At 42.9% G+C, this 24,042-nt stretch overlaps 1 protein-coding gene across 3 annotated transcripts; it reads left to right on the forward strand.

Annotated features, from left to right (window-relative positions):
* Positions 1-3,939: 3,939 nt before the first annotated feature.
* Positions 3,940-22,834, forward strand: MACIR (macrophage immunometabolism regulator). 3 transcript variants are annotated; one of them, XM_057307260.1, is made up of 4 exons: positions 3,940-4,126; positions 12,005-12,094; positions 14,629-14,795; positions 20,358-22,834. In XM_057307260.1, the coding sequence occupies exon 4, from the start codon at positions 20,381-20,383 to the stop codon at positions 21,002-21,004; it is 624 nt and encodes a 207-aa protein (XP_057163243.1). In that variant the 5' UTR covers positions 3,940-4,126; positions 12,005-12,094; positions 14,629-14,795; positions 20,358-20,380; the 3' UTR covers positions 21,005-22,834. The 3 variants fall into 3 exon arrangements, with proteins under 3 accessions (XP_057163243.1, XP_026354285.1, XP_026354288.1); XM_026498500.4 differs by lacking the exon at positions 14,629-14,795; XM_026498503.4 differs by lacking the exons at positions 12,005-12,094; positions 14,629-14,795 and having other exon boundaries at positions 3,943-4,126.
* Positions 22,835-24,042: the final 1,208 nt, after the last annotated feature.

Below are 24,042 nucleotides of genomic sequence, written 5' to 3' on the forward strand. Positions count from 1 at the left end.
GTGGGAGTGGGAGAGGAAGAAGCAGGCTCATAGTGGAGGAGCCTGATGTGGGGCTCGATCCCATAACGCCGGGATCACGCCCTGAGCCGAAGGCAGATGCTTATCCGCTGTGCCACCCAGGCGCCCCAGAATTCTTTTTAGATTCTTAAGATAGGAGATTAGATTATTAATCTGAGTTTTCCTCTTTTCTAATGTACACATTTTAGTGCTGCAAATTTCCCTTTCCATACTGCTTTACCTGTGTCTCACATGTTCTGAAGTGTTGTGTTTTCATTTTCATTCAGTTAGATAAATGTATTTTAAAAATTTCTCTCAAGAGTTCCTCTTTGATTCATGGATTATGCAGGTGTTTGTTGTTTCATTCCAAGTGCTTGGGCATTTCCTGGTTTTCTTTCTGTTCTTGATTTCTAGTTTGATTTTATTGTAGTTGGAGAAGATGCTCTGCATGATTTAATTGCTTTCAATTTGTTCAGATTTGATTTATGAGCCAGGATATTGTCCTTCTTGGTATTTCATGGACATTTGAAAAGATTGTGCTGCTTCTGTTTATGGGTGGGCATAGATGTCAACGACATCCTCTTGGCTGAAGATGTTCTCGATCCTTGCTGATTTCTTGTCTAGTTGTTCTATCAGTTCTTAATAGAGGGATGTTGAAGTCTTCATTTGTATGTTTGCCTATTTTTCTGTTCAGTTCCACCAGGTTCTGTTTTACATAATTTGCAGCTTTCTTACTTGGTGCATTATATGTTAGTCTTTTGGATATGTTGACCATTTTATCATTTTATAATGCCCCTTTCTGTCTGTCAGTTTTCTGTGATCTGAAGTCTACTTTACCTAATATTAATGGAGCCACTTTTACTTTGTTTTCAACCATGTGTGCAAGATACATCTCTTTTTTCATTCTTAAACTTTCAACCCTCCTGTGTCATATATTTGATAAAGGACCCTAAATACAAATGACTGATACTGTATGAGGCTTAACAGCACAGTCTGAGACCTTAGAAATATTCCCTGGCTCCAAGTGTGGTGTTAGAGCAGGAGAGAGCTAAAGGGAGGGTTCAAGTGCGTAGGACAGAGCCAGCCCATCTCTGGACGTGTTGTACACAGCAGCATGTTGCTGTAGGTGGTCGCTCTGGGAAGGGACACTAGAACTTCTGTGGACAGATGCATATAAACCAAAGGACTTCCTCCCACTCCTTGTCATCACCACCTACGCATAGCCTGGCATGGAACTCTTGGAACTTTGACCCTACGAGGGAGTGGGGGGAAAACTTTAAGGAGAACTGAAGCCTTGAAAGTGAAATAAAAAGATGTGTCGATTCAGGGCCTGTTTGCCCTCGTTGCACATTCCATGCCCTTCCCGTTTGCCTCTGCGTTGCAGAAGGGCTAACCCTGAAGGGTGTATCCCTGGTTCTCAGAGTGGCTGGGACCTAGATTTGGCTGAATGTCAGGCGCTGGCAGGAGACGAGAGGGCACGAGGAGAGGAACATCTATGGTACATTTTCCCCCTTCCCTTGCCATAAATGACTTCTTTGGCAGTAGCTATTTCTCTTCTCTGGCTGCAGCTCCCAGGTTGACCCTATTGCCAGGCCCCTGGGCTCCCGTACCTCAGTCTCCTCCCTTTATTTCTCCAGTTAGGGGCCATGCTTGCTAATTTCTCGATTACCTCACCATCCCGCTTAGCTTCTCAGTTCTTCCATTGTCTGTGTTATCTTTTCCTTGCGCTTAGTTGTCTGTTTGTAAATACTTGAAGTGGTTTCTATTTTCCTGGTTAGTCCCTGATGGAAACAAATGGGTTTAGAGGAAAGGCTGCAATGTGGTATTTCTTATACACTTGGCTTTGTAGTTTATATCCACCATATTATTATCAAATCTACCTATCTTGTTCTCTCAAGCTGGCTGTTGGCTAAGTGACACTGTTATATCCAGATATAAGCGGTCTCAGGCAACCATCATTCTAAAGTGATTTTTCTGGGAAGGGTGGCTTGAGGCAAAGAGGTAACTTACACAAGGGATCTTTGAGATGGAGTGTCGGACTCCTCAGATTCAGGCCTTTCAGATCACAAGGTCTTTTTTTACATTGTCCCTATTGTTTATAAGCTTGGCGTTTTTCTTTATAGATTGAATAGATCTTCACAGAACACAAAAAAGCTCTGGGAAGAGCTTCTGCATTCCCCACCTCCCTCAGCCACAGCCCCTACTAAGGCACAACAGATCTGAATTAAGGCAGTACCCAGTCAGGTACAGGTAATAACACATAAAGTTATTATCGGTCATTAACTGCCTCATGAACTGGTTTATTAGGTAGGTGTTCTTTGTGATACTCAAAAACTGACTGAAATTTTGATGCGGTGAGGAGTTAAAGGTAGGCTGGAAGCACCACCCAGAGAGCAAGGCAATTTGGAGACAAAGCCCTTTCAAGATGGCTAGCCTGGAGCCTAATAAAGCGAAGGGCAAACCAGCACTTTATTGCTTTTGGCCAAAGAACATTGCCAAACTTTCAGAGCAAAGGGCAAGGACAAGTCATTCTTCTGAAAGGTTATAGGATTTCAGACAGGACAGAATGAAAGGAAGTTTCCTAATGTTAAATAGACAATATTTTGGAAGTGATTTTATGAGAATGATCATCACAACAATTCACTACTGTGTTAAACAGATTATAATCTGAAATAACTTTCAATTCACTATTGTGTCGAACAAATTAGAATCTGAAATAATTGATGCAAAAAAATCCATTCATTTATTTATTCAACACGTGGTATATTGTGCCAGGTTCTCTATTTGAGAAGCTACATACCTATCTATGTTGGAAATAAAACAATTTATATTTTCTAAAATTGTTCTTTAGAGAATATTCTTCAAAGTGTCCTTCTCCCTCTACCTTCCCATACTTACGTTAGTGCACATGGAGGTAGTATAAAATGTCTTCTAGTGGAGACAGCGACAGGCATCCCTGTTGAAATAGGGGTGTTCAGATTTATTTGCCTTTATATTATCAGAGGCATACGTAGATTTCGGAACAAGCTTGAATCAAGAATTATTTAAATTTGTATTAATTTACACCAAGTTTATGCCTTTTATGTTCAGATAAAGTATTTTGTTAAAAAAGAAGAAGAAACAACAGTAACAACAAACTCTCCTGGATTGAGACTGGAACATAAATTATAAATAACACTTATAAACCATTTTGTGGTTCCACTCTCTGGGTTCAGACTCAGCTCAGGCACTAACTAGGTGTGTGACCTCGAGGAAGTTAAACTTTCCAAATCTTTAGACTGTGGCTCATAATTGGTCACATCCTTACAGAAGTGAGAGGTGTAAATTTGGAAATGCACGTGAAAAGTCTTGGCACACAGTGAGAGCTAAACAAATGTCATATTCTTATCGCCGAGTTTATTGGCTTGTTTGGCAGAGGAAATGCATATTAATTGAGAATAGGAGAGTCTGATCAAAGAAAAGAATTTCTTACAAGAATGGAAAGACCAAGTCTGAGGATTCAAAAACAGCGAATCCAATCAGAATCTAAATTTGAATTCACCTCACCCCGCAATTTTCAAGATTGACCGTAAAATCTGTAATTTCATGGGCTTCCAGTCTTCTCGACTTCTGCTCAGTGCTGAGTCCCCCAAGCAGAGACCCACAAACGACAAACATCCCCACACCACCTAACTGAGGAAACCTGAGCGTAGCCAGGCCTGCGAGTCGGCGCTCCCCAGCAGGAGTGCCGGTTGGGACTGGGAGGAGGTGTTACGACTCCTCCTCTCCTCCCTAGTCCGCACCTCCCCCGCCCCCCGCCAACTACTTCAGGCCTCTTAGCGCCTTTCTCTCGCCGGCCCGCCCTTCCTCGGGGTGTCGGAGCTGGGCGCAGGAGGCGGGCCCAGCGCTGACGGGCTGCGCCTCCGCAGCCAGAGGGAGGAGGGCGGGAAGGCGGGCGGGGGAGGAGGAGGAGGCGGGGACTACGCCGGGCGGTAGCTGGCGCCGAACGCGGTGGGAGAGGAGAGGGTACCCGGCTGGCTCGCCTGGCGGCCTCTGCCCGGATCTCGGCGCCGCAGCCCTGCGCCTCTCCCGCCCTTGCTCCGGCTCCGCGGCCCAGGCACAGCGGAGGTGGCGGAGCCTTGGGCCACCGGTAGGTTGCACGGGGACGGCGGTTCCGCCTGCAACCTTTTGTGCTGCAGAAAAGGTGGTGGTGATGGGTGGGTGGGTTGGGGGGTGCCCCAGTCACCGAGCCCCGGTGCCAGCCCCAGTCGCGGCACCGCCCCTTCCTCCCTGCCTCGTGTCGGGGCCGGGCGCGCGGTGTCCGCGCGGTGCTGGGGAACCCCGGACGGGCGGGCCTCCGGGAAGGGCGGCGGGTCGGCCCCAGGGGCCCCGGGCCTCGGCAGGCTGGTCCTTGGGCGCCCGAGCAGGAGGCTGGGGTCTGGTGAACTGGGTGGGGCCCTTGCGGGGTGCGGGGAGCCCGCGGCTGCTTGGCACAGGGGTGGGGCCGGAGACGCCGTGAGTGTGCAGCGCGTGTGAGTGTGCGGGGGCGTGCGCCCCCGTGCGCGCGCGGCGTGCGCTCGCCGGGGAGGTGCGGGGACTCGGCGAGCCGGAGCGCCTCTCCCGCGGTGCGGCGGTGCGGAAGTCGGGGCGCGTTGGCGCGCACGTTAGTTCCTCCGCCAGCGTGCCCGCACCGTGGGGCAGCCGGCCGCGGAGCCCCATTGAGAAGTAGCTCTTTCCCGGGCCTGCTGCGCCTCTGGCCGCGCGTCCCGGCCGCGCGTTCGGTGCGACTGCCCCGGCCAGATAGCGCCTGGGGGCGAGTCCTGACGGCCTTATCTCGTGGGCCCTCCTCGCCCGAGCTGCAATCCCGGGGGTGAGGCCGCCCTCGAGCCCGCAGCCCGCGTCCGCTGCGCTTCTGCCGGTGCAGCGGGGGCGAACGGACCGGCAGTGCCCGGGGGCGCGCGTGTAGATTGGGGCCGGGCGCTGGCCAGAAGCGAAAGTGGCAGATTTGTCGTTGGGCATCTCCGCCCTCTCCCCACCTGTCGCGGGTGGACTTTGGGGCGGGTGGTAACAGAGGAAAGGGGTTTCCAGGCGGGCGGCAGTCAGACGTTGAGCAGGCGGCCCCATTGTGAAGCTGCCAAACTCTCTCTAGTGGTGGAATCCGCAAATCTGCCGGCTAGGCGATGGGAACATGAAGGGAATGATGGCCCCGTCCTTTTCCCCTTGCAAATGTTCCACATCCTTAGGGTCTTCCTGCTTCTCCACCCACATCAGTTTGCACCCGGGTGGGTTAGTGATCTGTGTCGAGCCAAGATGCTGAGAGTGTATGCTTATGGTTGTAGAGCACAGGTAAAACTGGGGCTGGGAACTTTCCAATGATTTGAGGAAGAATGGAGAGGCAGTAGCATTTTATTGCATGCTCGCTACTCCTAGCCGAAGGAACAGTTCTTGCACAACATTTCTGACGTTACTAGAACTCTTTATTTTACATTGTTTTTCTCAGATGAGCCACCCTACAATTTAGAGTTGTTAGTTGCTTAATGTATTTTTTTTTAACCCTGTAGAGGAAGTTACACACTAAGAGAGAGAGAGAAATGATGTCTTCCCAAAGTTTATTTTCTCAGTGATTTCAAAATATAGCGTTGGTTATTACTGCAGAAGCTTTTGGTACTTTATTCAAGACCATGATTTATGCTTACACAATTATGTTTAATGAATGTTTCACAGATTTCAGTGTTTCTATCATGTAGCTGTGTGTGCATTATAAACTTAATAAAATGACCAGGATGAAATATAAGGATTAATAAGCCGTAGACCTCTTGATTTGATAAGAACGGTGTATACTACATGCTTCTGTCAACATTTTAGTTAACCACAAGTGAGACTGTTTAATAGTGACTATTCTAGGACATAAGATATATAGGGTATTTATTGACCTTGGGTAATGGTCAGCGAATTTGTTTACTTTGTATAAATTTGTATCCTTTGGAGAGCTCTTGTACACCCTTGAAAGTATTTAGTGTGGGGGGAGTAATAAAACTTTATATACAGGGTTGAAATTTGCTGTGCTGTTGTGGATTTCACATCCTCTGGGGGAAAAAAATCAGCTCTTTTCCTCCAGAGAGAACTCTTGATTCCGTCACCAGCCTATCAAAATACGTTCCTGGATTTAAGCTTTCATGTGGAAGGTTAGCCACTTCCACCGTGCGCACCTGTCCGATTTCGGTTATGCTTTCCTAAGAGGCAAATTTCTTGTAAAGACTGCATGTAGATCTGCAGTTCCAGTTACTGTCTGTCATATTTGTAGTGAAACCAATTTTTTTTTCCTAAAAGTAGAACGGTGACTTTACATAATAGACAACATTGGTAATCTAGCTTTAATTTCTACTAGCAGAAATAGAGGGGAAAATGAATGCTGCACTTTCAGGGGGTTGCTATTAAAAGAACTGATACTAGGAAGAGAAACACATTTTTTTGTCTTACTGAACTGATTATGGGTTGTCTTACCCCCTTCGTGAGGTTAATGGTTTGTTTTTGAGATCCAGGATGGTTTCAGAAAAGTCACACCCTACTTAACAACTCTTCTTAAAAATTATTGATGATTTAGTTTTTATGAGTTACAAATGGAAAAGTGAGATTGAAGTAATCTCTGCAAGGAGCATGTAGGGTGGGTACAGCTAAGCATTTTGTTTTTATTGTGTATGTTGTATTTTGGCACTTAAACCATTTTATTTCTGCTCAGTGTTCTGTTACTGGAGACATGTTTTGGTCCTTATCTTTTTTGTTTTTAGAGTAATGTTTGAGACTAGTGGTCGCAAAATATTTTCATTAGTCTGAATGCAACTTTTAAAAATTGCAATTTTTTTCAAGTGCTTTTTAAAATTATTGATCTCTCCTTAAATAGCTAATCTGAGAAATAGTGCCTGTTTCCATTTTTTTTTCTTTGTGTTTTGGGATCTAGAATTAGAACCCATGACTTCTACACTACCATTTTTCTTTGCCTAAAATTTTATCTTGTTTTCCATAATATACTCTTTAATGATTAGTGGGATTTATTTGCCAAAATTCACAAGGGCTATTTGCTGGCCTTCATATTTATAACCATATGATTTGGAAGTGATAGATTTTAATTTTTTTCTTTTAAAAAACCTTCTTTTTTAAAGTAGGCTCCACAGTGGAGCCCAACACAGGGCTTGAACCCACAACCCTGAGATCAATCCCTGAGCTGAAAATATGAGACAGACCCTTACCGACTGAGCCATCCAGGTGCCCCTAATTTTTTATTTTTTATTTTTTATTTTTTTTCTTCCAAACTTATTTAAATTCTAGTTAGATAACATATAGTATAATATTGGTTTCAGGAGTAGAATTTAGTAATTCATCCCTTAAATATAACACCCAGTGCTCAGCATAACCAGTGTCTTCCTCAATACCTGTCACCCATTTAGCCCATCCCCCACCCCCTCCCTCTGTCAACCCTCTGTTCTCTGTCCATTAATTTTTTACTTATTGCTATTTTGTTAGTGGATCTGTGCTGAAGTCTGATACTTACGGCTTTTTTGTACATAGGGATTTTGTGTGGGCTTGAACATTTCCGTGTGGAGCTTTCTGTATTTGGGGGAAAAATACTCCCTTCTCTGGGTTCCCGGTACCATTCAGGTTTACTGTTCTACGTAATAGATTTCCATGTATTTCCGTGTCTGTCTGTTTTTCCTTCTCGCCTGGTCTCTGGCTTCACTTTTGTATTTGCCCCAGTGCCTGTACAGTGCTGGGATATAATAAGACTCAAGAAATAATGTTGAATGACAGAATGAGTAAATGAAGAATTGAGTGGCTGAGTGGATACACCCAAAGAAATACTCCTCAGATCTTTATGGGAAGCCACTGGGCAAGCAGAGGGGTCTCTCCCCCCCCCCCCCACCAGTGTTTCAGTTCATTGCCTTTTCATTGTTAAATATTACTTTCGAGTAGGATAGCAATGTAATTGCCAAACTGGGACAATTTGGAGAGATAAAGGGGGTGCTATAAATAATTATGCCGCATTACTGGCTGTGAACTGAGACATATGGCCACCCTACTTTTGAAGGACAGTCTTCTTTATTTACCTGTTTTGATATCTATCACCCCGACTGAGAAATTTGACACGCTTCCTGGTTAATGTTTGCAAACTTTCCTATTTGGAGAAGCTTCATTTGCAGTTGTATGTTGGGTGTCTTTTGCTTAGTCACTCATGGCTTCCTTATCCAGAGGCCTGCGGGAAGACCTTGGCCATGCTGACTTTTTCCTATTTTCATTGCTTCCAGGATAATGTCACCGGGTTTTCTGTTCATTTCAGCTGTTTGTAGCTGGAAGCATTATATATTCTAGCCTCTGCTCTGTTTACTTCAGTCTGTTTTTCTGCACAGCGTTTAGTCCATCTTGTAAGCATTTCACATGAGTTCTTTTCCTTCTTCTGTCTTTGAGAGGAGATCTGTTGATATCTTGCCAAGCCTTCATGGTCAAAACATTGGCCAGAATCAGCTGCAAATGTTAGAGATTTATAGATTTTTAAAGTATTCTAAAAATGTTATTTCAATCTATTCTAGATTTGAAAGCAGGGGAATCTTAAAGTGGTTATCTACTCTTGCCCTGGAGCTGAAATGGAAATTTAGGAAATGGTTGGTACTTTCATAATAAACAAGTATATTAACTCATCTTCCCTATTAAGCCAGTGTCCATGGGCTTTGGAGTCAGACTGGTGACATTCAGATTCTTGTTCTGACTCTCAAATAGTGTATTACTTGGTCGAATACTTTAATTTTTTTTTTTTTTAAAGCTTGTTATTTCAAGTGTTGATTTTTTGTTTTTTAAAGATTTTATTTATTTATTTATTTGATGGAGAGAGAGACAGCCAGCAAGAGAGGGAACACAGCAGGGGGAGTGGGAGAGGAAGAAGCAGGCTCATCGCAGAGGAGCCTGATGTGGGGCTCGATCCCATAACGCCGGGATCATGCCCTGAGCCGAAGGCAGATGCTTAACCGCTGTGCCACCCAGGCGCCCCCCCCCCGGTCGAATACTTTAAAATGGGGATAGTATTTTCCCCGTGGAGTAGCTATAAATTGCTTATAGCTTTTGGCATAAGGAAGTTGTTCAAAAATATTGGTTTCTTTTTATTAAAAATACAGTTCTTTGGGAATTTTCATAGCACAATCTTCATTGTTTCTAGCAGGACATGGAGTAAAGGCCCTTACTGTAGTTTTTCTCCCCCTCCCCCCTTTTTAAACTAGATTCCTTTATAGGCAGTCTCTTCAAGAAAATATATTCTTATACGAGTATCTGGTCTCGTTTCTTAATTCTTTCTCTTTCTCATCATCTCTATCCTCTTCCTCTTAGCCCCTGTGCACAGATAGCAGGTGGTTACACACACAGCAGTAAGCAGAGTCAGAAATGATTAAAAAATGAGGCAGGGAAAGGAACTCCCGCACAGTGGTTCGCCTGGGTGGCTCCGTGGACTCTGTTTGTATTCTATTTTTGGCCTGGCACTGCCGCAATAGGGATAATCAGTTACTACACTTTGTTTACTATGAAATTACCGACCATTCCTAGACTTCCACATCAGCTCCTGGGCAAGAGCTGGATAATTACTTTAAGGCTCTCTGTTTTCAAATCCAGAATGAAGTTTTGGGTTGATTTTTCTTTTGCCCTTGAAAAAAATGTTGGAAAATATGTTTTTTCAATGCATTTCAAAGCTGGAAAAGAAACGCATCTGACCAAATATGTAATACAACTTACATGATAGCTTGAATGAGATTTTACAGTGTTTTCTAAATCTAGTGTTTATTTAGATTTAAAACACATCCAGATTTTTCTAATGTTCCCGCTCCTGGGTTTTCTGTCTCGATTTCTAAAAGTCTAAATGAAATGTCTCTCTCTCGGTGATAGAGGGAGCCCTGAAAAATGGGGTGGACCTTTCTCTCTCTGTCTTCTGCGTCCAACCATGTAACCAGCTAGTATTGGTTGACAGCGGTCTTGTCCTGCCTTGTGATGTAGGATTTCCGAGTGTCTTACGCGCTCCCGGGACACAGGGTCCGTGACCGAGACCGACCTCGTACAGGCTGGGCGCGTGCCTTGACGTCCTCACATGTTCAAGTTGGAAGGAACACCAGAACCAGTAGCGAAAACCACCTCCTTCTAATCGTTTCACAAGTGAGGCAATAAAGCTTTAAAATAAAGTGCCTCCCCACACATTTGAAATAGAATTCCATTTACAGAAATTAATTTACATTTTTCGGGAACATGGTTATTGTGTAAAAAGCTGTCCCTCGGGCTTATCCCCGAACAGAGGCCACGTGTAGACAAAGCAGCGCCAGTGGGCTTCGGAGTCCGACAAAGCGGGGCGCAGGCCGCCGCCTGACTCTCCACGCAGTGCTCCACGGAGCCCTTTCCGGGGGGTGGGCTGCCGGCTCCCCAGGAGCGGTGGTGAGGCCGCGGCGCTAGGGGCGGCCGTCGCTTCGGCCCACGGAAGGGGCTCCAAAACAGGCGTTTCTCTCTAAACTTCCCTTCCGTTGAAAGCCCACTTACTGAAGAAGAAATCAGCTTGAACTTAAACAACAGTAGTGGGGACGGTTTGAGAGGTGGGCGTGTTGGATAAAAGCACCTGCCGTCAGGCCGCAGTTTTGCTGCGTTGCAGTTCACTGGACGCAGAACCCAGCGGCTTCGCTGGTGGAGGAGAACCCAGTCTTCCCTCCGTAGGTGTCTTGGTTAAGCAGCCTGGACCCGGTTTGTGGCAGCCGCCGGGGCAGGGAGCATCGCGGGTCTGTTTCCTCCATCTGGGAGGTTCCAAAGGCTGATGGCCAGGGGAGCGCCTCAGAGTGACAGGCGGGTCCTGGGACACTCAGTCCTGCCAGTTTCTCAAGCTGAAGAGGCAAATCTCTTTAACTCAGTAACCAGCATTTCCTTTGGATGAAACCCTTCAGGAGTGGCGAGGACAGTCATAAAGTGCCAAAGTCCTGGCCTTGTCCCTTGCCGTTGGCATGGGCCATGTCACTGTAGTCACCCTTGTGGGCCCTGTGGTCCTGGGCTGGTGAGATGAATCCTCTGAGCTCACTGGAGGCTGCCTGGCCCCAGGTTAAACACAGCAACAGAAACCCAACCACCAAAGAGATCTTTACAGGTGGATGGGACTTTGGGGAGTTTTCTTGACCTGGAGAAATTAACCCAATTAACAAGGAAGGTAGGAGATAAAGATCGATTCTCACAAAGATAGATTCTCACACATTACCTCCCCAGGTAAGGGGAAGGCCTGGAGGAGAAGCTTGAAACCTAAAGCAATGTGAAAACTCTAAAGGAGTGTTGTTCCCCTCAAAAAAAAGTGTTTTCCAAGGCCTTTCTAATCATTTGCCTCAGAGCAGTCTTATGAAGGATTTTTATTATTGCTGTTTTACAGCTAAGATGAGTAGACACCAAAAATTAATTGCATAATAATAACATCACACGTCTCTAAAGGGCTTTACAAGGAGCAGAACACGTTCCCCTGCCTCATCTCATTTGATCCACTTAACAACTATATGAGGGAAGAAGAATGGTATCGTCCTCATTTTAAATATTGCTCTTTATGCACGGTCAGGAGACAGAGTTCTTAGCAAGGCCGTGGCTAGGCCCTGTTCCTTTGACCCCAGCCTCATCTTTTTTTTCACAAGACACTGTGAATCTCTTGAGTACTTGAAGAGAACTAGGGTGGTGGAACCACCATTAAACCCCCCATGTTTGTGTGTCTCTTTATTCAGTCCAGTTAGCTGCTCTTAGTCTGGAGGTAGAATTTCAGCAGCAGAATACAGAGGAACAAACATGATAAAATGTTGACAGTTTAATTTAGTTGAACAAAGTCAAATTGCTTTAATTAAATGAATTAATATTGCATCCTCTATAACCTGTACCTGATGTTAGTACCCCCTGCTAGTTCCATCCTGTGTTGCAGTTAGAATTGTTATAATTGCTTTATAAGTTGTGTTACTTGTTAAATTAAAGGTTTATTTTTATATTCCATGTTTAGTATCTGGAGTAGAGCAGAAAAAATATTATGCCTGTGTGCCCTTGGGACTCATTGGACATTGTACAGTGACGTCTCCTGGGATTTAGTCTGGTGAGTTCTATTTTGCTTTTTCCTTTTGTTAGCCCATTGTATGGACATAATATCATCATGTATTTTAAGGACTGCATAAACAGATGAATGTGAAATGTCGAGATATTGTTGCAAATATGTATACTACAGTAATGAAATTTTTAATGATGGCAACTGAAATTATTGTTGCAGATTGCTAACATTATTATCCTGAAATGTTTGCCTTATCGATTGCGTGGGGTTTTTCCTTATTCCTGTGAGATAAGGGGGTTTTATGGGATAATATTTCAGGATAGAGTGGATAAGAGGTAGTTGCTCTGATTTCAGGGAAATTTTAGTAAAATGTTAATCCCTAGAGATTGGCAAAATAATTTGCAAAAAGTTCAAGTGTATGTTACCATACGTAAAGAATGGCAAACAGGTGACTGGAGGGAGCATCAGTTTTGCTCGGTCATATAGCGGTTCACTGCAAGTGTGACCTTCCTTTTATTACACCATGAATTTAAACTTGTTAAAATTATGCAGTGCTGTTGTCTTTTCGTTGTCTTTTTTCAGTGCGTCATCTGTGTATCTGTGCTAACAGTTATCCATGTGGCTCCATGTGTTTGATGGTGAAAAAAATTTAATAATTATCTTTGTAGCTTTTTAACATTTCAAAAAGTGTATTAGTGTGAGTTCGTGCTTTGGTATCTCATTCTATTTGGGCAATATCTTTGTAGGTCCTTGCTTTGAATTAGGGTGGTCAGAATCCTTGAGGGGAAAAAACTTGGGGAAAAAAATTCTGGAAAAACTTCTGGTTTCATAATAAGTGATCTCCAAATTAGCAGTCAGCAGCAGAATGATTCGAAAGAATGGTGGGGAAAACCAGACACCTTTGTTTCGTTAGGTAATATAGCGTACCGGATTTATGACAATGTGTTTTAAAACATTGAGAAAATGGAAACATTACTAAATTTTCAGTTTTGAGGAAAAAAGCAAGACGTTTGAAAACTCTAAGTACAAAATACTTTTAGAGGCTATTGAGCAAGAAATAATGTGGCTGAGCTAGTAACTCATCTAATTTAAATAAAGCCCAAGACTAGAAGCAGTGAGTGGAAGTTACAGGAACGTGTGTGTGTGTGTGTGTGTGTGTGTGTGTGTCTGTATCTTTCTCTTCAGATACGCATGTGTATATGTAAGTATGTATACATAATTATGGATATAGTTATATATGTAAATACAAGGACAGTCTAGCACAGCTGCAAAGATGAAATGAACAGACTTGAGAGGTAGTGAGTTACGTGTCATTGGAGGTGTTCAAACATGCACTGAGCAACCATTAAGATTCCGTCTGACTCTGAGATTAGATAATTTGTAGAATTTTAAAATTAGGAGGATGGTCAAAAACTTGGACATATGTGATAGGCTTCTTTTAATTTTTTTTTATTCTTTTTTTTTTTTAAAGATTTATTTATTGATTTGACAGAGAGAGAGACAGCCAGTGAGAGAGGGAACACAAGCAGGGGGAGTGGGAGAGGAAGAAGCAGGCTCCCAGCAGAGGAGACGATGCGGGGCTCGATCCCAGGACTCTGGGATCACGCCCTGAGCCGAAGGCAGACGCTTAACGACTGAGCCAACCAGGCGCCCCTTTTTTTTATTCTTAAAGTCAGACTTCAAATTGAAGAATAATTTGCATTTGGTAAAAATCACCGTTTTGTATAGGTTGATGAGTTTTGACAAATGTATCCAGTTGTGGAATGCCCATTATAGTCAATACATAGACTGTGTTAGTCACCCCGCCAAGATTCCCTGTGCCCCTTTGTAGTTTTGTCCCCTCCTCCCAACCCTGACCTTTTGCAGTCATCGATTGATTACTGCCCTATTAGTTTTCCAGGATGTCATATAAATAGAATCACACGTACGTAGCATTTTCTGTCTGCGGCTTTCACTCTTGTAATCCTAGTTTGCTCCTTTTTGTTGCTGAATGGAATTCCATCATATGGATGGAGCACAGTTTCTTTTTCCATTTCCCTGTTGATGGACATTTGGATTGTTCCCAGTTTTTGGTGATTATGAATAAAACTGTTAAAAACATTCATGTTCAGGTCTTTGTGTAAACATACATTTTCATTTTTCCTCGGTAAGTACCTACCAGTAGAGTAGGTGGGTTGTTTAATAAACTTTTATTTTACTGTGTAAGTAATTGGCAGACTCTTTTGCAAAGGGCTCTACCTGGCACAGACTTCTAAGAAGCTAAAGTAACTGTACCAAAGTGTGTGCAGGTGAAGGGCCTGTTTCTCATTCAGCAAAGATTTATTTTTATTATATATCCAGTTTTAACAAGTTTGATTAGCACATACTTTTTAAGCCCACAGTGGATTAGAAAGAGTAAGTTAGAAGGCGTTAGGGACAGGCTGTTAGCAATTCGAAGCAGCCGAAAATCCAGTAATAGGACAGTAATCACTGATTTAAAACAAAACAAAACAAAAGGCAGGGACTTAGAGGAGTGAAATTTTTCTATCTGGTAAGTTCTTTTTTTTTTTTTTTTTTTAAGATTTTATTTTTTTATTTGACAGAGATAGAGACAGCCAGCGAGAGAGGGAACACAAGCAGGGGGAGTGGGAGAGGAAGAAACAGGCTCATAGCAGAGGAGACCGATGTGGGGCTCGATCCCATAACGCCGGGATCACGCCCTGAGCCGAAGGCAGACGCTTAACCGCTGTGCCACCCAGGCACATATCTGGTAAGTTCTGACAGCTTCCCAAACATGTCTGCAGAGTAGAATCTCCTGGAGATCTTTTGAAAATTTCAGAGCCTAGGCGATGGCCCAGATGACTGAAGCCAGAGACCTGGGGTAGAGCACAGGCATCAGGAGTTGCTGAAGCTCCTTGGATGCTGTTCGCGTGTATGCACAGAGAGGACCCATGTGCCCCAAGCACAGCACGGTGAAGTTGTCGGCGCCGGAAACCCGGCCCTGCCTGCCTGGCCCCAGGCAAGCCCCTGCCTTGACAGCTTCAGTGTCCTCTTCTTCATAGTCAGATGCTCTGCATAGGTGAAATCCAAGATGATGCTGCCATTGAAACTAGGTGGTTCTAGATATTACTAGACTGACAATAGTCAAGCTTAGGGAGAGTCCATTTGCCAAGAGCCGGCTTTATTCCAAATGGATCATTTCTTGAAAAGGATTTTGTTCACATGGTGACATTTTTGTTCTGTATATTTAGACAGTTATATATGTTTTCTCTTAAATGGAATTGCTGTGTGTTACTAAAAACGGTTCAAGCATATGGGATAATTTTTTTGATTACTGATGGTGACTTTTTTTTTTTTTGATAAGCCTGATGTAAAAAAAAAAATATTCCCAGAATGCAGTACTTCTCAAAAAGAATTCTTTGTAAGGCAGTTGTGAAACTTCTCAGCTACTTTCAGAGCTGGTGTGAGGCACTGAGGCACTGAGGCTATATTTTTTAAATGCTCCTTGTGCCAAATGCTTAGGAGGTTTGACCTCCTGGGGAGTGTTCGGAGCCGAGCAGATTTTACACAGGTGAAGGTCTCTTGAGTGCGCTCATTCAGTGTACCAGGGTCCCTTACACGTGTGTGTTGTAGTTTGGACCTGCTGCTGTTAGTTGCAGCCAGAATTCATAATTGTGTGCCGTACCCCATGTTTTTTAAAATAATGCTCTTTGTACATTTTTCTAGTAGATATTAAGGTGTTACCTTGTCTAGTCTTGTTGAGTTTTGAATCCTCCCACATTTCAAAGAAATACAGTGGCCCCTGTGAACACTGTGAGGTCTTTCTCGTTTTGTAAGTCTTATGTCACCACCTTTGTTACAGATTAGATTGTGAAGAAATTTGATACTGAAGACCCTTAAGTGTCATTTAAAAAAACTATATATGTTCTTGGGACTTGTTTAGGAAACTCAGTTTTAAAGGTATTAGTCAACTACAAGTTGACTTTTCTATTCTCTTTTGTATTTTTTGTTCTGGACTCTTCTATCAACAGAAGTTTTTCTGCTTCTGTTATTATAATAACAATACTTCTTCTGTTTTCTGTTTCCGGTTTTCATTTTTGCTTTAAAGTACATATGAAAAGCATTAATGGAATCAGTAAGGGTGTTGTTGCTCCATGATTTCCAGCGGTCAGCAGTGCAGAAGTTAGTCGGCGTCGTGCCTCGTTTCCCAGTTCATGTTTATTCTTATTGATGCAGTGCGAGTGGGTGCCTGTTGCACATACCCACAGTACTTGTAAGAGTTCCTCGTAATCTTTTATCTTGGCAGTATGCATTTATGAGGCATGGTTTATTTTAGAATAGGAAACAAAATGCTTCGTCACGAATGGTTTGTTAAGAATAATAAACCTATAAGCAGATTCTGCTGAACACAGACCATCTCCAGTTGTCGTCATGGTAGCCATGTTTCCTGATCAGTGCTTTTATTTATTTTGTATTTATTTTTTCAGAGAGAGAGAGAGAGCAAGTGAGTGGGTGGGGTGGGAGACGGAGAGAGAGAGAATCTGAGCAGACTCCCACTGAGCGTGGAGCCTGACACGGGGCTCAGTTCCACGACCCTGAGATCATGACCTCAGCCAAAATCAAAAGTCAGACGCTTAACCAGCTGAACCACCCGTGTGTCCCTGATCTAGTGCTTTTAGTAAGACATTTTGCTCTGTGAAATACTGTACCTCCGTCTTCGGCATCACTGTTTCCTTTTGCTTTTTTTTTTTTGGTAGAATTGCAGAATTAGAAAGTAGCTAGGCTTCTTCAGATGTGTTCCGGTACTACTTCTGCTCATTTACGAGGTCACCTGAGGAAGTTGATCCTGTAACTGCTCCCAGGGTCTTGCTCCAGTATTTAAATCCAGGCAGGAAATTCTCAGGAATTTAATAGCATAAGACGTTTGCTTTCGTTCACATTGAAGCATGGAGGGCCTACTGTTTAGTCAGCATTCCACCTACCGAAAACCAAAATATTTGCCAATCAGTGTTCTCTTTTCTGAAACGCGGCCCCCACCTAGCTTTCTCAGTGGTGTATGCTAGGTGCTCTTTAGAAGGGCACTCAATATATAAGTAAAAAGGATCCTTTAAAAAAAAAAATCTAAGCAGTTTGCAAGAGTTGGGTTGTTGCACCATTGACGTTCCTACTTGAATATCAAGTGTGTCACCTAGTGTGGACTGATTGCCTGAGTGTCATCACCTGGGTCATTCTTGCGTGGTTACCCATCTGTGTGTACAGTTGACAATGCACTGAGGAAACCAGTGAAACTACCCAACAGAGCTGTTAGTTTTGAGACTGTCTTACTGTTTGGAGGAGAAGCCCTGATGTTTTTATAGCTAAAACGTGCAAGCAGATTTCCCAAGTTTACAGTTGTTCATCAGAAATTCCATAGCTTGCAGCTATGTATGTAATATTTAAAACAAGCGTTTTTATGTTCCAAGACAGCGAGGCCGTAATTCAGAAATTTGACGTAGAGTATGGACCCTAGTTACCAGGCCACATACTTGTTAGAGTGTATTGGAAATGCTTGTTGCTTTAACTTGCCGGTGAGGTGGTGTCTTCTAACAGGGAGTGTGTTGTTTACTTCAGCAAAATTTGGTAGGTGTCTTACACCAGGCTGCTCGGGTGGAATTTCCAGAGCTCTTCGACTACATCTGTTTCTTTTGTTTGACAATCAGGGTGAAATCATTATCTGTCAGGTAGGTACCTGAAGATCCTGTTAGGTGGTTTGGCCCAGCCCACGTGCTAGTTTTTATGATGTTATGGCTGCTGGAAACCGAAGCCGTGGTGGGTACTCATCTCAGTGTTGTCCTACTATCTGTGTCGTGTCCCATCAGATTGTGACCTTTTTATATCACTTCACTCATTCTCTTCAGTTTTCTCATTTTCGAGGTGCTTATTTTCTAGATAATAGATACTTTCTGCCTTTTCTCTCAAACCTTTGCGTCCTGACGTCCTTTATCCTCCTCCTCTAGAGATTCTGAGAATTCCTGGTGGGCTGCCATGTTGCAGCAGAACGGGCTTAGGGTAGGAGCAAACTTGTGATGGTCCTGTTGACCACAGAAGCCTGTCCCTGCCCTTCTTACTGTATTTGTCCGCGCTTCCCTTGCTTAGCCATTTCGATCCCTCAGAAGCACAGACGATGACTTGAGCCTAGCCTCTGTTTGAATTATTACCCAGATCCCAGTGGGTGGAGTGTGAATGCACGGATTTGGGCACGTTGTTAATGCACCAGATGAGACCACAGCGAGGTGGTCTGTGGACTGTCATGGATTCCCAGATTTGGAAGAGACCGAGACGAGTGTGTCACCTAGTGTGGACTGATTGCCTGAGTGTCATCCCCTGGGTCATTCTTGCGTGGTTCCCCATCTGTGTGTGCTCCGTTTCCTCCACAGCCTCACCGACCCTCCTCACCTTGTCTTCCAGAATGGAGTGTCAGAGACACACTTGCTGCCTGTAGCTGCCTGTCTGGTTAGGTAGGTTGGAGGCCTTGGATCTGTCCTCTTGTGCTCTTTCTGGGTATCTAGAATTAGTGAGAAAGGAAGTATTAGATTAGTGTGTCATTTGGTTTAGAGGAAACATTTGTTTATTCAGCATAAGGTTTGATGAAGCTTGGGCCCTCTAAAGTTTATTAGATAGAGATCTTCAGGTTTCTGTATGCTTATCAAAGTAGCTGACCGTCCCCAACTATTCCTGTCCTCTTAACAGAGAAATAAGTTACACAATCAAGTATAAATTTATTTTTACATTAATAATGTAGAATAAAGCCAATTACCTTAACTCTGGAAGGGTTGAGGGGCTACTATATTTTGATTAAATTAAATTTGGAACCACCTGGACTAAGATTTAGAGCAAGACGTAAGTAAAGCTCTGTGGATCCCTTTGTCGTGTGCTCTATCTCAGGACTCAGTGTTAATGTTCATTTTCACCTGTGCTCTAGATGTGGACTGCAGTGAGGACAGGATGGTCTCAGGGGACTTCTTCCCAGTCTTGCTTTATTTCCTAACGAAGGAAAGTATAGCACGCAAGTGAGGGGATAAGGTTCTTTTTTTTTAAGCTTTAGAATTGCTTGGATTTTAAATGAATACCCAAACTTTGCGAAATGCCTCAATCAGGAAAAGATTATTTGTTTCGCAAAAGGATTGATAAGAATTATTTAATATAACAGTCTTTTCCAATAAATTTTTCATCTTAAAATTAGTTACTATTTGACATCATTTTGGTTGGCAATCTGAAATACTTAAAATTGTGTTTTCTGCTCCTCACTGATGCTTAATTAAAAATAGAGTTTCTCTGAATGACACTGTCACTCAGTTCCCCTTAGTACTTTTCATTTTCCAAAATTTGACTTATCGGCAGCTTTCTACAAACCTGGCCATTATTTGTGGTACTTCTTGTCAGGGGGTTTCCAAACTGTGTAGTGTCGTCCTCGTGATGAATAATACCAGCAGTCATTGAGAATTGTTCTGCCATTTATTAAACTGTTCAAAAGTGCAGTGTCTCGGGTATTGCAAAATAAAATAACTCACAAATCAATGGCGTATTTTCTGATTAAATAGTCAAAGTGCATCTGATATTTTATAGATGTTCAATATTAAAAATGACCTGATTTCTTGGATTTAGGGTTTATGTTTAAACTACAGAATGGTTTGCTCTAAATAATTCATTGGGGACATGGGAGGAAGAACATTTGCAGAACTTTCCGTTGAGACTGACTCTCCTCCATACCTTAAAAACATTTTGGGGGCCTGTATTGGAACCTTTGCAGAAATTGATCTGTTTTCATCTCTCATGATGTGCCCCTTAAACGCAATTGAAAAAAATGTGTAGGTGTGTGAAGAGCTGAGTACTTATTTTAAATGAACAGTTGGGAAATATAAAGATGTAAGTTTTCAAGTTGGGAATATTTGGTGGATCCTTGTGGCACTGTGTAGGATATTTTTATTGGCCTCGTGTTGAGATCTGTATTTGATTTGCTTACTATCCTCTCAAGGAATAAACTTCGTGTGATTGAACGGAGTGCCTCATTTAGAGAAAGTACAGTTTTCTGTTGCCTTCTCCATCTGAAAACTTTTAGCGGTCCTCCGGACTTTAATTTAACCTGCCTTGGAGTTCGTGCAGGCGGAGAAGTCGTAGTCATTTTATGCCTGCTCTGGAATGCTGTATAGACACAGATAAACGTCTGGCAGTTGGACAGGGGCTGTTTCTCAGGCCGGCGTCGTTTCGTGCGCCCTGAGCCGTCTAAACTGCTCCAGCTCGGCCCAAGGTTCTGTGCACGATACCGTTACGATCTGCGTCTGTTTGCTTTCAGGAGCGTGCCGACTGGTGCCTAAAATGGAAGTCGACGTCAATGGAGAGTCCAGAAGTACCCTGGCCACGCTGCCCTTGCCCGTGGCCGAGGCGAGCTCCCCGGGCAAGGCGGAAGCAGAGAAGCCCCGCTGCTCCAGCACGCCGTGCTCGCCCATGCGCCGGACTGTGTCGGGCTACCAGATTCTCCACATGGACTCCAACTATTTGGTTGGCTTCACAACTGGTGAGGAACTCCTGAAGCTAGCCCAGAAGTGCACGGGAGGCGAAGAGAGTAAGGGAGAGGCTGTGCCTTCCTTGCGCTCCAAACAGCTGGATGCAGGACTCGCGCGTTCCTCCCGCTTGTACAAGACCCGAAGTAGGTACTACCAGCCGTACGAGATCCCCGCTGTGAACGGCAGGAGGCGAAGGCGCATGCCCAGCTCAGGAGACAAGTGCACTAAATCTTTACCTTATGAACCTTACAAGGCCCTCCATGGGCCTCTGCCTCTTTGTCTTCTTAAAGGTAAGAGGGCTCACTCCAAATCCCTGGACTACCTCAATCTAGATAAAATGAACATCAAGGAGCCAGCCGACACAGAAGTGCTACAGTACCAGCTCCAACACCTCACCCTCAGAGGGGACCGAGTGTTCGCTAGGAATAACACATGAGTGACTTGCAGAGAGTGTAACCAGTTTAGGTCAGCCTCCGCTTGGCCGGAAAAACCCACTGTCGTACTCTGTACAGGACTCTTCCCATTATAGATGGTTGTATCAGCTAAGTGTTCCTGGAACATAAAAATTGTTTGGGTCAAAATTTGAATACAGGAACGAAATCACAGGTACTTGGGGGGAAATCATTCTAGAGCACGCAACTGCAAAGAAAACAGAATGTTGGCCGTTAGTTTGTATAGCTTTTTAGCTAGGAAAAAAAGGCTTTGGTACAGTAATACCATCTTTATGATTCTGACACTCAGATTGGGAATGTTATCTGCTTGGTTGTTGCTGACTTGGTATGATTCATTAGAAATTTCTATCTTTAAGTACTCAAGTACTTCTTTAATCTCTGTATTTTACTATAAAATGTATGTAATGATTTGTTTTATGAAATTTAGAACTTGAACATTGCTGAATTGGACCACTTTTTATTTTTAAATATTGAGTTTAAATATTTTATAACTGGTTTTGCACTGAAACAATTAACATTTCAGATTGACAAGAGAATAATCTTTCTTCACTTGCCTCAATAATACTATTGAGCAATGAATTTTTTTATTTCCGCATGGAAAGTTATTGATCTCTATGGCTGTAAAATATTTCTTTATAGCATTATTAAAGTGTGTCTTAATACAATTAAATTTGGGATACAAAGTATTTATTTTACAACGGGTGGGGGGAAGCTTTTCCAGAAAGTTTCCAATATGAAGTTTTCATAAGTTAAAAAAGTTTCCTTAGTGCTTACTTTCTAAGTTAAAAATTCATCTGGAACTTTAAAATGGAAAGGATTCTTTTAGTTGTGGATGATAGGCATAATACTGTTTGCATCTGAATGTTCTGTAAGTGAATGAAACTTGAATAGAAGGACTCACGATTTCTACTATCGAATGCTTAAACTAAGTATGAAGTGATACCATTCAGCATGGCATTGGGTCATTCCAGTTTTCTGTGCAGCTCAAGCACTCGTTGAAATTCCAGTTTCTAGGATTAGTGTAGGAGCCTAAAGTGCTTCTACAGTTTTAATGGGTTAATCCTGGATTACTTAACAATTTATGTCAATTGCACTGGTTTAATTTGTTGCTAAAGGAATAACGCCCTGGCTTTAGTAACAAATACAGCTCAACTATTCTTGAGTATATTTTGAGAAAAATGTATGTAACTTAACCTTTTGTAAAAGTTTCTATTTCTTTTTTTCTTTTTTGACTCTTGAAGGTGCAATTTATTACTGAATTGGCATTTCTGGCAGCATAGGAACTGCTTATTTTAAATTTCAGTTTGGGGGCTGTGAGTTTCTTAGGTGTTAGCAATCTTGCTTATAAAATATGAACACCTTTTATTAATGAGTGGGTCATTCCTGGTGCAGATATGACTTTCCTTTAGCCAGAATGAATGGCAAACTCTGTTTAGAGCAGAATAAGTATTAGGAAACCCTAGGAGCTCTTCATCCACATTTATCATGCTTTCACTGAGGCAAACCATGTGAAAGCGCCTTGGGGAAGTTGACCCATATCTTACTGAGTTGATCAGATTTCTTGGTGGGCTGGAAATTTTCAGCTGTTGTATATTTTCAAGTAAATTGCACCTTTGTAACATATTGTATTGACGAATGATCGCTAAGATTAACTCTATCTATACAGTCATTAGTTTGACAAGAAATAGAATCCTGTCAGATGCCAAAGAGTTGGGATTTTTACGTTTAATGATTAAACACCGTTATTTATTGATGATTTACCCTGTGGAACTGTATTATTTCTAACTATGAAATAAAAGGGTCATGTAAACACACATCGTTGTGTGGTGCTTTAAACAAGGTCCGTCATCGACAGGCTAGTTGCTGTTCAGGAATTACGCGTAAGGAGTTATTTTTAGGCCCCATTTTTGTTAAAAAAAATTTTACTTATGTTGCTCATTCGCGTTTCCGGGTAAAGGATATATTCCTGGCAATGGTATGTATTCAGTCCATGAGGAAACACGGCTGTGTACCTGTGAGATCTGTCCCCTGCCCGTGCCCCTACGTAATTTGTTGAGCTAAATAAAAATATGCAGCTCTTTTGTTTTGTTTTGTTTTTACTTAAAGACAAGTGAAGCTTAGTGGCAGAAATGAAGGGGTTGGAAGTTTGAGATATGGCATGTGTGCAATGATCTGGTTAGTAAAGAGAAAAAAATTTAAGTTCGGTTTTCCAGAAAGTTTTGAAACTCTAGGTCTGTAGTGGACAAAATGTGTTCGGAGAGCTCCTTCTTTCAACCTTGCTTTCTTTGCACCCCATTATCTTGTTGTGGTCCTATAGAAGGTAGTATCCCAAGAAAAAAGGTTAGCCTGGATCTCTTTTCTCGGGGGCGGGGGGGAATCCCATTTTCTTTAGACTTCTGACATGGTTTCTACTTTTGAACTCTCCCCCGCCATTTTATCAATTTAATATTTCATACTAAATGGCACACTTGCCCAGAGGACACCTGATGCTATCATACAGTGCCTGCCATTTACTGACACGAATTTTCTTTTTTGCGAAAATATGTGTTTTAGAGGCTCCGTTGATGTTTAAAGTGACAATAGGATTTCACTCTTGGTGCCAATCTAAGGCGAGCTGCGTTTGCGTCTCCGACTTGTTCTGGGCTGTGTTTGCACCTCTGGTTCCAGGGCTCCTGGAGTCAGCAGTCGGGGAGGAAAAGACTGGGGGGGATGGATTAAAGTGTAAACCGGTTCAGAACCCCCAGACCTTCCAGACTCTGGCTCAGCATGGCTCCTGTTCCAGGCTATTGTTCCTTATGTCATTTAATGCCCATGTGTGGGTGCCTTTTTCCTTCCCGGAGATAATTATTTAAATGATTTCAGTATTTGGGGTTTGGGAAGCTTTTTTATAAGATTGTAAGTTAACTTACAAAGGCAAACTGGCCTTTCACTAAACAAAGAATATTTCTTGAGAAGAACATATTTTTATTTATTTTCTCACTCTATAACATACTTTAAAATTTTTTTTTTATCTTGGAAAGAC

The sequence above is a fragment of the Ursus arctos genome, unplaced genomic scaffold (assembly GCF_023065955.2).
Source record: "Ursus arctos isolate Adak ecotype North America unplaced genomic scaffold, UrsArc2.0 scaffold_5, whole genome shotgun sequence".
Taxonomy (NCBI): domain Eukaryota; kingdom Metazoa; phylum Chordata; class Mammalia; order Carnivora; family Ursidae; genus Ursus; species Ursus arctos.